The sequence below is a fragment of the Saccostrea cucullata genome, unplaced genomic scaffold, assembly GCF_032062105.1.
Source record: "Saccostrea cucullata isolate Sc308-1 unplaced genomic scaffold, CSIRO_AGI_Scuc_v1 ctg779, whole genome shotgun sequence".
Classification (NCBI taxonomy): Eukaryota; Metazoa; Mollusca; class Bivalvia; order Ostreida; family Ostreidae; genus Saccostrea; species Saccostrea cuccullata.
Window position 1 is genome coordinate 219,908 of NW_026931120.1, and position 14,214 is coordinate 234,121.

Here is a 14,214-nt window from a genome sequence, read left to right on the forward strand (position 1 = left end):
TAGCTTTGTTGAGAAAATGTTTAAAATGTCTACTCGGTAGACCTCATTTTTACCGTTCAAAACCTCTAGAATCAAAGAGCTTCCGGGGGCCCCTGCCTAAATTTTGCGCCCCCCCCTAACTTCAATTCCTGGATCCGCCCCTGCTCTCAGGAATTTTTCAATCATGTGGAGATGCCACCACTTGCCAGTGGAGAGCTCAGCTGCAAATTTTGACCAGTATTTGGCACTCAGGGCCATTGAGCAGTGAGATATCTTGTTCCTGCCTGCATCCTCTGCAACATGGAACCCTGATTTATGCAGTCTCATCTGAAGTACCATTATCCACATCAAACAGTGGGATTCAAACCAGCAACTTGAGAATCAACTCCTTACTATGCAACTGTAAAGATGACGCTCCTACCACTGTGCCACTTGGATGACTCATTTGTTTGTAAATAAGGAAGAAGTACATGTATTCTATTAACCTTCTTTATTTATAACAATCTTTATTTATTTAAATATTATTGAGCTTTTTCCTGTATATAAATTAAAATGTCTGTGCATTTAATTGGTTTTATTCAAGTGTATAATGTGCTTATGTCTCTTTATTATAGTGCTTTATCAAAGGTTTTCTGCATTATCAACTGTCATTTTCATAATACCGCTTTTTCAAAGTTCTGTATTTCCTAAGCATGTACAATGCTTCCAACTCTTTTATCACAAATTCTCCTCTAAAAATCAGCATTTTGATCTCCTCCTCGTCTTTTACATCTTTGTTCTTGAGAAAAGCTGCTTTACACCTATCTCGGAAATAAGGGTAGCCTTTCGGATATTCTTTTCCCAAGTGCAACAGCTGAAATTCAAATATGAAAAACATATCTCATTATCACTTCTTGTTTGAAGAATTTAAGTACAATGTTATGAAATTTAACATATCCAAGTCTAGATAATTCAGTAAATGTTGGAGTAATTTTAAAAACAAACAAACGTTACTGTACTTCAAGAACAAATCATGCTCAATTATGCAGAATATGAGAGGCGTGTCTATTAAAATAATTATGGATTATTTAAAAATTGACTTAATTAAGTTGTTAGACTTGATGTACATGAATATTTCATTTCAAAAAAAAAAAATTAAGCTAGAGATTGTTTTAACTAGTGAAACATTCAATAACCTTAAATTATTTTACGAAAATTAATTTTCAGTTGCTGTTCATTATAAATGCTCCGAAAGGATAAAGCTATCCAATATACAAACTGCACCATATTAAAGTTAGATTATGCTTAATGACTAATGTTCAGTACAGTCCAACCTAGAGTAAAAATGTCAATTGAGAAATCCACAAATTCAAGATTTTGTTAGATTGAACAGAACAATTTTAAAAGGGTTTATAAATATTCACATACTGTGAAAACATTAGCTATTTCAACCAATATAAACAAAATCAAGGAGCAAATCTGCTTTGGTATTTGGTCCACATTTTAAGACAATTCGTGATTTGAACATAGATCATTTTTGTATGTATACTCACATTCTTATACAACTCAATTACTTGAGTCCTTAGTTTAGGGTTAGACATTGTGCTTGGATTGCTGTCATACCATAATCAATGCTGTAAAATAAGCAAAGTAGGACATCTGTGTTTCATTCAGTGAAATGAATACAAGAATTTTGATTTCTGAGACTAAGTGTCTCCTTTCAGCAAGAGTTATATCGTCCATTTCTCTAAACTGAAAATCTGAAATTTCATAAAAAATCATCAAAGTGCAACAACAAAATGCAAACTCACATACCAAAAAACTATAGAACATGTAATCATGCCCAAGTCATCTTGAAAAGATCTTAAAAATTTTTGCCCCATTACATTTCTGCATAATTTTAAGAATTTGACCCCACTCTACCCCTAGGGGACATGACTTGGTAAGAAAAAAACTGCCTTACTTTGAGAGCTTGAATATATTTTACAAAATAAAGTCTCACTGTTTTCAAGAATTTGAATATTCCTATGTAAAACTTTGATCTCCTATTGTGAATCTTGAGTCTATGCTATGTTTGTAAGCTTTCACACCACACAAGTTCCATATTCTCTAGACCAGATAAGATAAGATCATCAGTGGTTCTAGAGAAGATTTTTAAATGAGCTTACCAAATTTTTAATTTTTTAAAATTATGTTCAATGTCCTTCATTTGTTTCACTATATCCAAGAATTTATTAAATTTAATTTAAATATTGGTCGAGTGGGGAAGAATATGAACATGTTTTTCTGTACTACTGTAGAAGGACTTTAAAGCATGTACCAGTGTAGGACAACAATTAAGGTAAGTTTAAAAGGTCAATTATGAGAGATGAGCTCCAAATGGAAGAAATTGTATTCATTTTCTGTCTATTGAACACATGTTGACAACTGACACATGCATCAAAATTTAGGAAAATCATAACTGTAGTAGAGAGAATCATGATAATGATTGATTATATGTTGTTTAAGTCCTTCTCAAGGATTTTTCACTCATATGGAGACGTCATGATAATGAAATAATGATAACGTTTCTATAGTGATATATATTTAACACCAATTGGGAAAAAAAACAGTTATTCCCTTACCAAAATGAAATGTTTGCTGCAAGTTTGCGGCAAGCTTGCAGCAAACAAATCTATGTACCAGAACAGTATGCCAGAAGTGTGCAGTAAATGCAGCTAGCAGCACACAGTATGCCACTTGCGGTTCATTGTGTGCTGCTAGGGGCACATATGTACTTCTAGCGGCACATTGAATGATCTGATGCACATATGTGCCAGAAGTATGCCACAACTTTCCCTTAGATGCCTTTTATTTATATGGTGTGCCAGAAGTGTACCAGAAATGTTTCTATTAACTATCAAAATCATTGTGTGCCAAAAGTGTGCCATAAAGATTTAGAAACGACTTGTCTGTTACGTTACAGACCTATCTAAGAACGGCTTATCAGTGCAGTTTCAGTTTAGAAGTTTGCACCAATTTTAAACCACCTGGGTCATCATGACTCATGACAGGAACAAAGAGAAAGGAGAAAACAGCAACATAGACCGTGAATGAAGAGAGAATGTGAGTATTTTAAAATAAATTGTATAACACTGATGTCTTTTTTACATAGTAATAAGACTTGACTGTATTGCTGAGCCAGTTAGAATTTCTAAGGTCTCAAAACAAATTGGGTCAGTATAGAACTATAGATCTATGTTTTTATTTTTTGTTCTATCCAGATGGACTGATGATGAATCAGTAAATCCTCCACAAAGAATAGACTAAGAGGGCATTTATCTGCAGGAAAGGATTCTGCTAACTAAGAGCATGGACTAAAAGTAAGTAATCACAATTAATAATTGGGTCCATATTTAAATGTTTATGTCATGTAAACAAATGATAAAATACACTTTACATTAATTATATAATTTGTCAGGGAAGCATGTAGATTTTTTGTTTAAAACGAAGTGTTGTTTTTGAATCCTTGTGTGTCAATCTATCCTGAAATGCCATTTATGTTTTTAGTGCACACAAAACAAGATACAAATGTGGAATCTCTAGGTGAAAATTAGGTTAAATTCATTTGTTAAATAACTATTGGTTTCAATGACTGCAATGCGAGTAATTTCTCTCTATCTTTTTAACAGATACTTGCATAATGTTGGAAAGGAAGCCCCCCCCCAATCATGAAAAGTTAGTTGAAATCTCAGAGTGAACTTAAAGTACATGTACCAAGAAAGTAGTTAATAAATATTCCTATCAAATGTGTTGCATGCATGGTTAGAACGTCTGCTCTCAAGTCACGAAGTTAGGAGTTGAATTCCACTGTGGAACGTGGAGACTGGTCCTTCGGATGAGACTGTATAAACTGAGGTCCCATGTTGCAGTAGGTGATGATCAAAAAAGATCCTGCTCAATGGCCCTGAGTGCGAATTGATGTAGTAAAGGACAAAATTTGCAGCTTTCCCACGGCAAATGTTGGCATCTCCTTATGAGTGAAAAATTCTCATGAGGGACGTTAAACAATATACAATCAATCAATTAATGGGAAATGCAACAGATGAGGACACTCTTTCAACATGACATGGATTCTTCAAGGGAATTTTGTTGTTGTTTTTCTAAAAGTGATAGAATCAAGACACTGGACAAAATGGTCTCCTTTTACTGTGTAAATAATATTGTGAGATTTAAGTGTCTTCTGACCAAATTAGACAAGTGACCATTTACTCTACTTTATTTCTTTAATATATTTAGTCAATATTGTTGGGGGAAATTGAAAGATTCTGCCTGTCACAAATGGACATTGATTTCAAGTGGCAGATAAAAAAAGTTTTGACTTTATTATACATGCATTATACTAGAATAAGAATTGTTTACTTAGCATAGCTTATTTTAAATTTGAATAAGTGATAATGCAGATGTTTGTATATTATTTTCCCCCATCATGTTCTTTCTTCATTTTAGGCCAAAAAAAAAATAATAGTCTTGTTTCCTGCTACCAGCTACCAGTAAACTTGCTGCAACTATGTGCCAGAAGGCTTTTACTTTGGTAAGGATTGTTTTAAATCTATGAAACTTGATTGATTTACATTGTGTAATTTACAGGAAAGTCCTACATGTATCTTTGTATAAAGTAACAAAACAAATAAAAAACATCTTTTTAATTTTAGTTAGTCTGAACTTACAAAAAGTACGCCATGTATGATTTTTGAACAATCCGGAACACAAGCCCTATGCAATACAGGCTGTTCAAAAGGCATAATAACGCCTTTCAAAAGGCATATATACTCATGCCTTTTCGAAAGGCGTAATAACGCCTTCTATGTAAATTGATCCTAATACACAGATACATGTAGGCGTTCGTACTTACGCAGTAACTTATTGCATAATCATATAAATATACTGTACATGTTATTTATGTCATTCCTTTTCGCAATTTCTATCAAAAGACCTTTGTGATATTTGCACTAACATATTGCACTGTAAATTACTTACACTGTCACTGGCAAGGTAGGCTAGTTCAGTAGTTCACTAGACTAGTTGTTCTGTTGCAGTGTTGGTCCCGTTTGTTGTTGTTGGCTTTATTTCAGGAACTTCGAACCCGATCATAAAAAAGTTGTTAAACGTAACAACGATTTCAATGACCAATATATTCACAGATTTTGCGTAATAAAAAATTCAATCATCCAGGAAATTCATTCTATTTATTTCTTAAAAGATAATCAATTCATTCACGTTTATCGGTTGCAGCAGCAAGTAATTCTGAAATATACATTTTACATTTGATCATAAATATACATGTACTGATACTCTTGTGTCACTGGCATGCATGTAGATCTATGTATTTTTCAATTATTTGTTTATCTGTTCTGAATTGACAAATGCATATACATGTACATGTACATGTAAATGTACATGACCAAAAGGAGTTCTAATCATCTTCTTTCAAATACCTTTCCTTTTTTGATATTAATGAAAACAAAGCGAGAATTAAATGTTGTTGATTTTTTATTCAACAAATTATTTTAACAATACAAATGCTTTATTATTTATTTCATCATCTTTAACATGTACAGAACTACATGTATTTATCAAAATTTCATATAAATTTATAATGAGCATGCAAATGTATAACGTACATTTTTACATTTTGCAAACCTTTCTGCATGTCTACAACAACTCTGTCAATTTTTTAAACATCCGATATTATTTAAGCCAAGGAAAAGGAAATTTCAATAAATGCCAAATCTCCATTTCGGTGCGTCTGGCCCATTTGGGGTTCCATCATTGAAATCATATCGCTCGACTCCAGCTAACAATTTGGCTTCCTGTTTTCTTGCAATATCCGGTAAATAATCAATGCTTATATTTGCTCGCTTTTTCCAGTTACCAACTTTATATTCTTTGAATGTCTTGAGCCCCTGGGATGACCAGTGCGATGTTAGCAGCATCCGCCTGTACACATCTTGTTTGAACTCGATGTCTTTTTCACCCGCCCATATTGCAGGCGTCATACTTACAAAGACGACAAAGCGCCACCTATCGTGATTCGGTCTTTCCGATACCGGAGGAGTATTATCATGAACCGTCCGAGAATCCCATAAAACTATCCCTCCTTTAGGCACCGGAACACATTCGAAAGTACATCCATTTTTGAAAAAGAAATCTTTCTCGTTGTTATTCAATTTGTAAAAATCGGTGCACTCTGTTTTAGTTACTGCGTTTGGAAACGTCTTGAAAAATTCCGAGTGGTAAAGATGAGACTTCGAGAGCACTCGGAAACAGTAGTCATCTCGGGTTTGTTCCTCCAGGTAAACAGCGCCTTGATAAGCGTGAAGACCCTCTCTGCGAATCCCTTGGTCAAGATGCAGCCAGTCCTTATGAATGTCTCTGTATTCCCTTTCTGTAAATAGCAAGCTAAATCTAACGTTTCATGTAAATAAAAAAAAACTTTTTACAGAGCAGAATTATTCATTTTGTCTTTCTGTTTTGTTTTGTTTTATGAATTTAGGCCTTTTCTCTCTCTCTCTCTCTCTTTTTTTTTTGGCAAACTTGCCATTGCATTTGCTTGTCAGATATTGGTATATATTATATATATATATTAACATAATATTTTTTAATGATAAAGTTGTGCATTTTAATAACTTAAAAAGTAGCAACGTACTATTTTCTGGTGGTTTAGAAATCGCAATTCCATCAATGCTGGAGAGCAATTTTTCTGTTCCCCACACTTCCTGGAAAATTTTCTTGGCCCTCAGGCGTACCTCCCAACTCGGCTCAAAATGTCCACATCTGTAGGATTGGATAACCGAGGACTTCTTCTGAAGGGGGATGTAACTATCATCAAACTCCGCCACCCAGTCTCTGAATTGTGACGTCAGTCTGTCGCATTCTTCTGAGGTCAATAGGTTAGGGATCACAGCATACCCATTTTCCTGTAGTTCCTGGCGCATCTTCTCGCTGCATTTACATGAACATTTGAATTTACAAATACGGTAAGAAATTATCTAGGTGGGGTCTTTTTTACGAAGATTTTCAACACATACAATCATGTAGAGCATGTAATATGTACATCAAGACTAATTATTGGCCTTAATTTATAAAGATAGGACACTTTTAATTAAAGAACATAAAAAGAGGTTAAAAGCGTGTCTGGTACTTTAAATTGCTTAATATTAAGAATACTTTTATCGAATAAAATCGAATACCGGTATATCCCCCAGTGAAGGGTACTTAAATTTAAGAGCGTTTGTCAAGACATTAAATTTAAAGATTTCAAGGAGAAAAATAAAGAGGGATTGTAAAAAGAGCTTAGATATTCATTTATATAATTTTTTTTTCATGATCTAACTTAATTAATATTAAGCTTATTTTTGATTCTATATATATATATATGTACTTTGTGCATGTTTGTGTATATTGTAAATGTATACATTTATTCGTGTTTTGACTTAAAAATATGAATTGTTCAATCATTTTACATACCTGTCAAACTGAATGTTCTCCTCTTTATTCTCACGGAAGCAAGCCATTGTATACAATCAAATCTCAATATACCTGTGTATTATCTATGTAACTTTAATGTAAGGGTGGTTTTTCTTAATTATATATACATACGCTGAAATTTCACAACACCTGGTAATGAATGTGTCGAAGATGTATTTAAATATATATTCATACGCTGAAATTTCACAACACCTGGTAATGAATGTGTCGAATATGTATTTAGAGTTATCTTTCTTTGGTTTGTTTGCTTCACGTTCAAAGGCCATACTAACTGCGTCGAAGGTTCTTAAATATTGTATATGAGATCGTTTAAAACTTTCTCTCTTTTTTTCGTTATGCGTGTACGTCTCAGAAAGGGTCCGAGAAAATTTCACTGAAATGACACGTTAAAAATAATATCAAGTGTAAACCCTATCGTTGTTGAAATACTGATGAAATCTTGATAAATTCAATTATTGTTCTATTTATCTCCGTTTAGTTGGGTCTTAATAGAGAGTCCAATTTATTTATTGGTTATTATTTTTTTTAATGTAACAAGTTATAAATACCATGCATTGTACGTCGAGAGTGCTATACATGTGTGTACATGTATTATACGTATCCCACTCATTTGTTGAACTTAACACGAACAGGAAACAATTTAATTTGATAACTTTCCAAAAAAAAAAAAAAAAAAAAAATATATATATATATATATATATATATATATATATATATATATATATATATATATATATATATATATATATATACCTCAAATAAGCAACAAGGGGAAGATTAAATAATTAATTTATAGTCTAAAAAAACAGTTGTTTTAATCAAATACATGTATACTTTTTATTTTCATAATTCTTATGTTTCCATAGACTTTCATCTACATGTAAATTAATATCCCAACATCTCCTTTAACATAAAAAAAATAAAAATCTAAAACAGAAAATTTTATTTAATGTCGGATTTTTTTAACAACAAACACAAGCCTTGTAGAGCTTTTGTCCGACAAAGAAAAAAAAATGATATTAATTCAATGCTTCCTCTCTTTCTTAGAGTGATGTACAATTAAAGTCTTTCTGATCTTCTCTCTGTTTCCTTAGGTCCGCATTTTCGGAAACGGAATTGGTCGAAATTTTCTCCGATTCCACTGAAATAAGCTGCAAATTAAAAAAAAGTAGCCTGTAGGTATAATTAAGTTAGTGTTTAGAAGGTTACGATTTTCAAAGCATAAATCATTTGAGGATTTTACAAATGGCAATTATAGTACCTTAATATCTGATCCAGTTTTGGACATCTGTTCATTAATAGTGTTTTTCTCAAGTATTTTCTGATTGAAATCTGTTTGAAGAGATTCATTAAGATAGTGTTAGTTTTGTCATTAACGGAATCAACATAATATTTTTATTGTATGCTAATAAACTGTAATATTATTTATCAATATGGATAAATAAAAACTATAAAAATGAATAATAAATTAAATTACGGAACTGGTCAACAAAATAAAAAGCACGTTGAACAATAATGTTAGAAAAGACGTTAAACTCACTTATAAAAGAAATCTAGTAAAGTAATAAAAAGAGAGTCTGGAAATATTTGGAAAAAGCTACAACAGAGTACTAGACGATTTTCACATGTTTGAGACTGTTTTAATTAAGATATTATTCTAACTTAACCTGATCCGAACTCTTCTACTGCCGATACATTGGTGGTCTTTGTAGGTTCGTTGCCAATCTTACACGACTTCTTATACAGGTTGTTTTGCTTACCCAAGCTCTGATTGAATCTGATAGTGTCTGTCGACTTTCTCAGTTTAACCTTTTTATGAATTACAAAAAAATATGTACATGTACATTGTTTTCTTATTTATTTAAAAAACCTGAAATAAAAGGATACCTCGACAGAGAAACGAAGTCGAAAGTCATGTTAAACTTAAATGTTACAACATCTTCAAATGAGTCTGTTTTGTGAAATTTCGATTTTGGATATGTTACAATGTATAAATTATCAACACAAAAACCCAGAGACCCAAAAAAAAAATAACCTGAAAGAAAAACAAAAAACTATTGACACATATATCATTAATTAAGTTTGCCTGAAACTGCATTAGGGAATAAGCAAGATATCGACATGCACATGTACATAAAATATCACATAAGTTCTGTGAGGATATACAAGATGAGCGTTGACATCTTATTTTTACCTTTGGAATAAAGAGAATACACAGCACCAATGTTGTTGTGAACACACATACAATGGACGTGAAGACGTATTTCGCCGTTGGTTTCTCCGGTGGCAGAACAAACGTCACGGGCACACATAGGGCACACACAACTACTATGTTGTACACGCAAAAGCCGATGTACTTGGAATCGTTTAGCGATGGGACTTTGATGTGGCGTGTCTCCCAGGCTAGGAAGGTACCCAGGGCCAGCAGTGCGCCCTTACTGATGTACTGGGCTGACAACCAGTAGGACTGGTACTCGTTGTAGCATACGTGGAAGGTTTCCACCAGTATAGTATCTGAATCTTTCAGCTAAAAGATATATGATTTTTGTACTTCTATACTATATAAGTAATCTTTTCTTGCCTTACAAATTCCTACATATGAATTTTCTAAAGAACCAAATTAAATTCTAGTTTAATCATTAAATGAAAATTGTATTCTATAATTCATTTTGAATCATGGTCTTTGCCATAAGATTTCAGAATCATATAAAACATTTTTTAAAAAAATCACGTGATCACAATGAATTCTTTGAAATAAGAAAAGACAATATTGTTTTTTTTTTACCTCTACTTCAACAGTCTTCTCCAGAAGTCGTAATGGATGAAGTATGGTCCAGAGTGTGAGAAAAAGAATGTCGAGCAGCACCAAAACGCCTAGCAGACCAAATAAGTGAGCGTCTTTGATCGTCTGCTGCTTTCAAAAATGATATGGTTAATAGCTAATTTTGGAAAGGTGTAAATTCTTTAACAAGACTTATTTCCTGTTGACTGTCATATTGGATCGAGGTGAACATATTCATATACCTCCATTAATTTGTTATACTGGCATTAATTTTGTTGTAGAGGAAACAAAGTTCTTTTTAAAGTAATATATACTTTTTAAAAGCCTTCTTTAAGTCAGAATTTAAAGTTGGTAAGACAAAGAATATAAATCACAAGGTTGACCTCAAAGATGGCAGCCTAGGGAAATAACCCAAGGGAAATATAAAAATTTAAATAGATTGTGTTGCTTCCACAAAATAAAGCATGCAATGTGTATATGTACGTTCTATGGATACTACAAGTTTTATTTGAAAAAAAAAATGTAACTAGTATCTTTGCCCTGTATGGTTTCTTTTTTAGAATGAGTTTTACTTTTTGTACTGTTCTAAATTTGATTTAACGTTTTTCCAAACTTAGATTCTTGATGAAATATGAAGATAAGGAATATCAATCATATTCAATGAAACAATAAATGTAATCTGAGATAATGTCCCCATAGATTTTTATTTTAATATTAGATAATTCAAAAGTCCTGAAGATTTGTTAAGAGTATAAGGACAGATGGGTTACTGGTTCCTCTCATTACTTATCTCCTAAGACGATTTAAATTATCTTGATAAAGAACAGTACTAATGTAAGTAACAATGTAAGGCAGCCGTTTAAAAGACTGTTAGACAGGCATTTTTTCTTCAAAAGGTTTAATATGAATTCAACTGATTGTAAAATATCGTAAATTAACACTTAATTAATTTAAAAGCTGTAATACATGTTCATGTTTTTGCAGAAAACGTTTATGTGATAATTGTGTGATCACGAAATAATTACATAATTCTATTTCTTTCGAAAGGTTTCCTTTTAAAAACAAACAAAAAATGAATTTGAAATAAAAAATGAATTTGGAAGGCTCTTATTGAAGAGATAAAGAAATGAAACAAAGTAAATATCTTGTTTTCCCACACTTACATGTATAGAAAATGGACTACTTTTTGGAATATCTCGAATGAAATAATGATTCAATTAGGCTGACGAAAGAACACCGTTTTCACACAAGAAAACATATTTACATGTATTAATTTAATTAAGTCATTCAATGTATAATGCAGGAATATCGAACAATTTTGAATCATTTTAACTTAGTCTAATTGAGTATGTATTGCTAGGTAATGTTGAAGGTAAAATTAATCCAATTTATATGACTGATAGAATTTAGAGACTGGCTAATTTGCACGTAGAGCTATCTTTCCTTCAAGAAAATGTTACATTAAGGCTTTGCAATTTAAGAGAGATTCATAAGAAAGCTAATTTTTTTTAAAATATTTTAAATACATGTGCTGTCCATAGAATTCAATCTTTAATTTACGATGCAATCAAATGGGCAATGATCAAAATTGTGCTACATGCATTTACTATGATTGAGTAATTTCCATTATTTCCATTATTTCCCGATCATGACATGGAGCACAGGGCAGTTGGGAGGGGATACTCACTGTTCCATCGCACCTGATCCCACGAACAAATGATGTTTAAGAGGTCCCTGTTTGCTCTGCTCCTGATTTGTATTTTAATGGACATTTGAGCTTGAATACTGCTCATTATATCCATATATTTTGTGATTTAGTTCTGCCATATTTCAAATTATCGAACCATTCATTTATTAGGTACAAAATGAAGATGTAATGCATTGATAACCTTAATATTTAATATTATTGCACAACAAGATTTTAAGTATTCATTTTCAATACACCAAGAACACTAAAATGCATACATTTTTTTTTATCAATTTAATTTGAAACAATTGTCTTATTATATTATACATGTTGTTAAAATATAGAAAAAAGTAAACTAAAAATTAATTTGTAATTTACCCCTTCTTAATGTTCATTTGCCTTATTAATTTTCCACACAAAAACGGTACTTATGTCTTTTAAAATGACTATACACTTCAGGTCCAAAAGGCGCTAAATTTATTGCAAAGATGAATATAATCAACATTAATGTTATTTGTGATTTTCCATATAGCCTTACCTTCTTTATCATACCCTGTGTGAACAAAATATGAACTCTGAAGGTTTTTGAAAACAGGGCTCCAAAGACAACTGTGAAACCAATCGAAATAATCCAGACGTTGAGCTGTGAAAATATAAAATATTGCGGTAGTTTTTCTTAAAAAGAAAAATAGCCTTGTGAAGGACATTTCAAAGATGTACTGGGATCTTCCATATTGCATTGATAATTTCTTATATCACTTCATAAAATTTGTATGTTTCAAAAAATATGATGTATTGTTTAAAAGCATTTTATTCTAGCTCATATTTGTAAGACTTAGCGTTTGTACAATGACAAAATTTCGTATAAGAAACCGCTCGTAAATACCAAATACTTCTTTTTACTGGGAAAAAGGGGTTTCAATTATGTAGAAATAAACAATAACTGTAATATTTCCATTGAATTTTTTAATGTATAGATTAAAGTTTTTTTTTAATATGATTTAATCATTTTAAGACTTTTTTCATTTGTTTTCCTAGATAAATATATAGGCACAGAATATATATCATACCATGCAGATATGATGGTTCAGACATGGTAGGGACTCGGAGTAATCTACAGACATAATTATTACCGCCACGTAGATCAGCAATCCGCCACCAATTATAGTATTGTTTATCCTCGGACTTGACATTTTTATATTTCTATAAACAAATGAAAAAAAATATTGATGAAATACGAATACTGTAAAATCATATATTTTCGTGGGGTCAAATTTTCGTGGTTGAAAGAAAAAATGTTGGTTCGTGGGGATTTGATTTCGTGAAGAACTTTTTAGTAGTTGTGCATATGAACATTTACATTTCGTGGTGGACATGAATTCGTGGGTCTCTTCATACCACGAAAACAACGAAAATTAACCCCCACGAAAATTAGTGATTTCACAGTAAACTGCAGATAATTAATGTTTTTAGCTCACCTGAGCTGAAAGCTCAAGTGAGCTTTTCTGATCACATTTTGTCCGGCGTCCGTCTGTCTGTCCGTCTGTCCGTCTGTCTGTCTGTCTGTAAACTTTTCACATTTTCGACTTCTTCTCAAGAACCACTGGGCCAATTTCAACCAAACTTGCCACAAAGTATCCTTTAGTGAAGGGGATTCAAGTTTGTTCAAATGAAGGGCCACGCCCTCATTCAAGGGGAGATAATTGGGAATTAATGAAAATTTGGTGGCATATTTTAAAAATCTTCTTCTCAAGAACCACTGTGCCAGGAAAGATGAAACTTATGGGGAAACATCCTCAGGTAGGTAGATTCAAGTTTGTTCAAATCATGACCCCCGGGGGTAGGGCGGGGCCAAAATGGACGACCAAAATTTTACATAGAAATATATAGGAAAATTCTTTAAAAATCTTCTTCTCAAGAATGACAAAGCCATAGTTCATCATATTTATATAGAAGCATGCTTAGGTAGTGTAGATTCAAGTTTGTTCAAATCATGACCCCCGGGGGTAGGGCGGGGCCAAAATGGCCAACCAAAGTTTTACATAGAAATATATAGGAAAATTCTTTAAAAATCTTCTTCTCAAGAATGACAAAGCCATAATTCATCATATTTATATGGAAGCATGCTCAGGTAGTGTAGATTCAAGTTTGTTCAAATCATGGCCCCCGGGGGTAGGGCGGGGCCAAAATGGCCGACCAAAGTTTTACATAGAAATATATAGGAAAATTCTTTAAAAATCTTCTTCTCAAGAATGAC

General features: G+C 32.4%; 2 protein-coding genes and 1 long non-coding RNA gene across 3 annotated transcripts in view; 1 reads left to right on the forward strand and 2 right to left on the reverse strand.

The window, feature by feature from the left end:
• Positions 1-2,854: 2,854 nt before the first annotated feature.
• Positions 2,855-4,507, forward strand: LOC134231492 (uncharacterized). The gene is made up of 3 exons (XR_009984560.1): positions 2,855-3,063; positions 3,222-3,320; positions 3,630-4,507. It is a non-coding gene; the product is annotated as an uncharacterized LOC134231492 (long non-coding RNA).
• Positions 4,508-5,654: 1,147 nt separating this feature from the next.
• Positions 5,655-7,672, reverse strand: LOC134231494 (uncharacterized). The gene is made up of 3 exons (XM_062713454.1): positions 7,468-7,672; positions 6,647-6,942; positions 5,655-6,385 (listed from the first exon to the last, which is right to left on the reverse strand). The coding sequence occupies exons 1-3, from the start codon at positions 7,512-7,514 to the stop codon at positions 5,715-5,717; spliced, it is 1,014 nt and encodes a 337-aa protein (XP_062569438.1). The 5' UTR covers positions 7,515-7,672; the 3' UTR covers positions 5,655-5,714.
• A 744-nt stretch (positions 7,673-8,416) lies between these two features.
• The window catches only part of LOC134231479 (gamma-aminobutyric acid type B receptor subunit 2-like), a 32,711-nt gene continuing 26,913 nt past the window's right edge, over positions 8,417-14,214 (reverse strand). The window contains exons 11-17 of the mRNA XM_062713442.1: positions 13,028-13,160; positions 12,496-12,600; positions 10,274-10,399; positions 9,683-10,015; positions 9,156-9,297; positions 8,750-8,820; positions 8,417-8,639 (exon numbers count right to left, since the gene is read on the reverse strand). Coding sequence (XP_062569426.1) covers positions 8,532-8,639; positions 8,750-8,820; positions 9,156-9,297; positions 9,683-10,015; positions 10,274-10,399; positions 12,496-12,600; positions 13,028-13,160 — 1,018 coding nt within the window. The 3' untranslated portion in view covers positions 8,417-8,531. The remainder of the gene's footprint in view (positions 8,640-8,749; positions 8,821-9,155; positions 9,298-9,682; positions 10,016-10,273; positions 10,400-12,495; positions 12,601-13,027; positions 13,161-14,214) is intronic.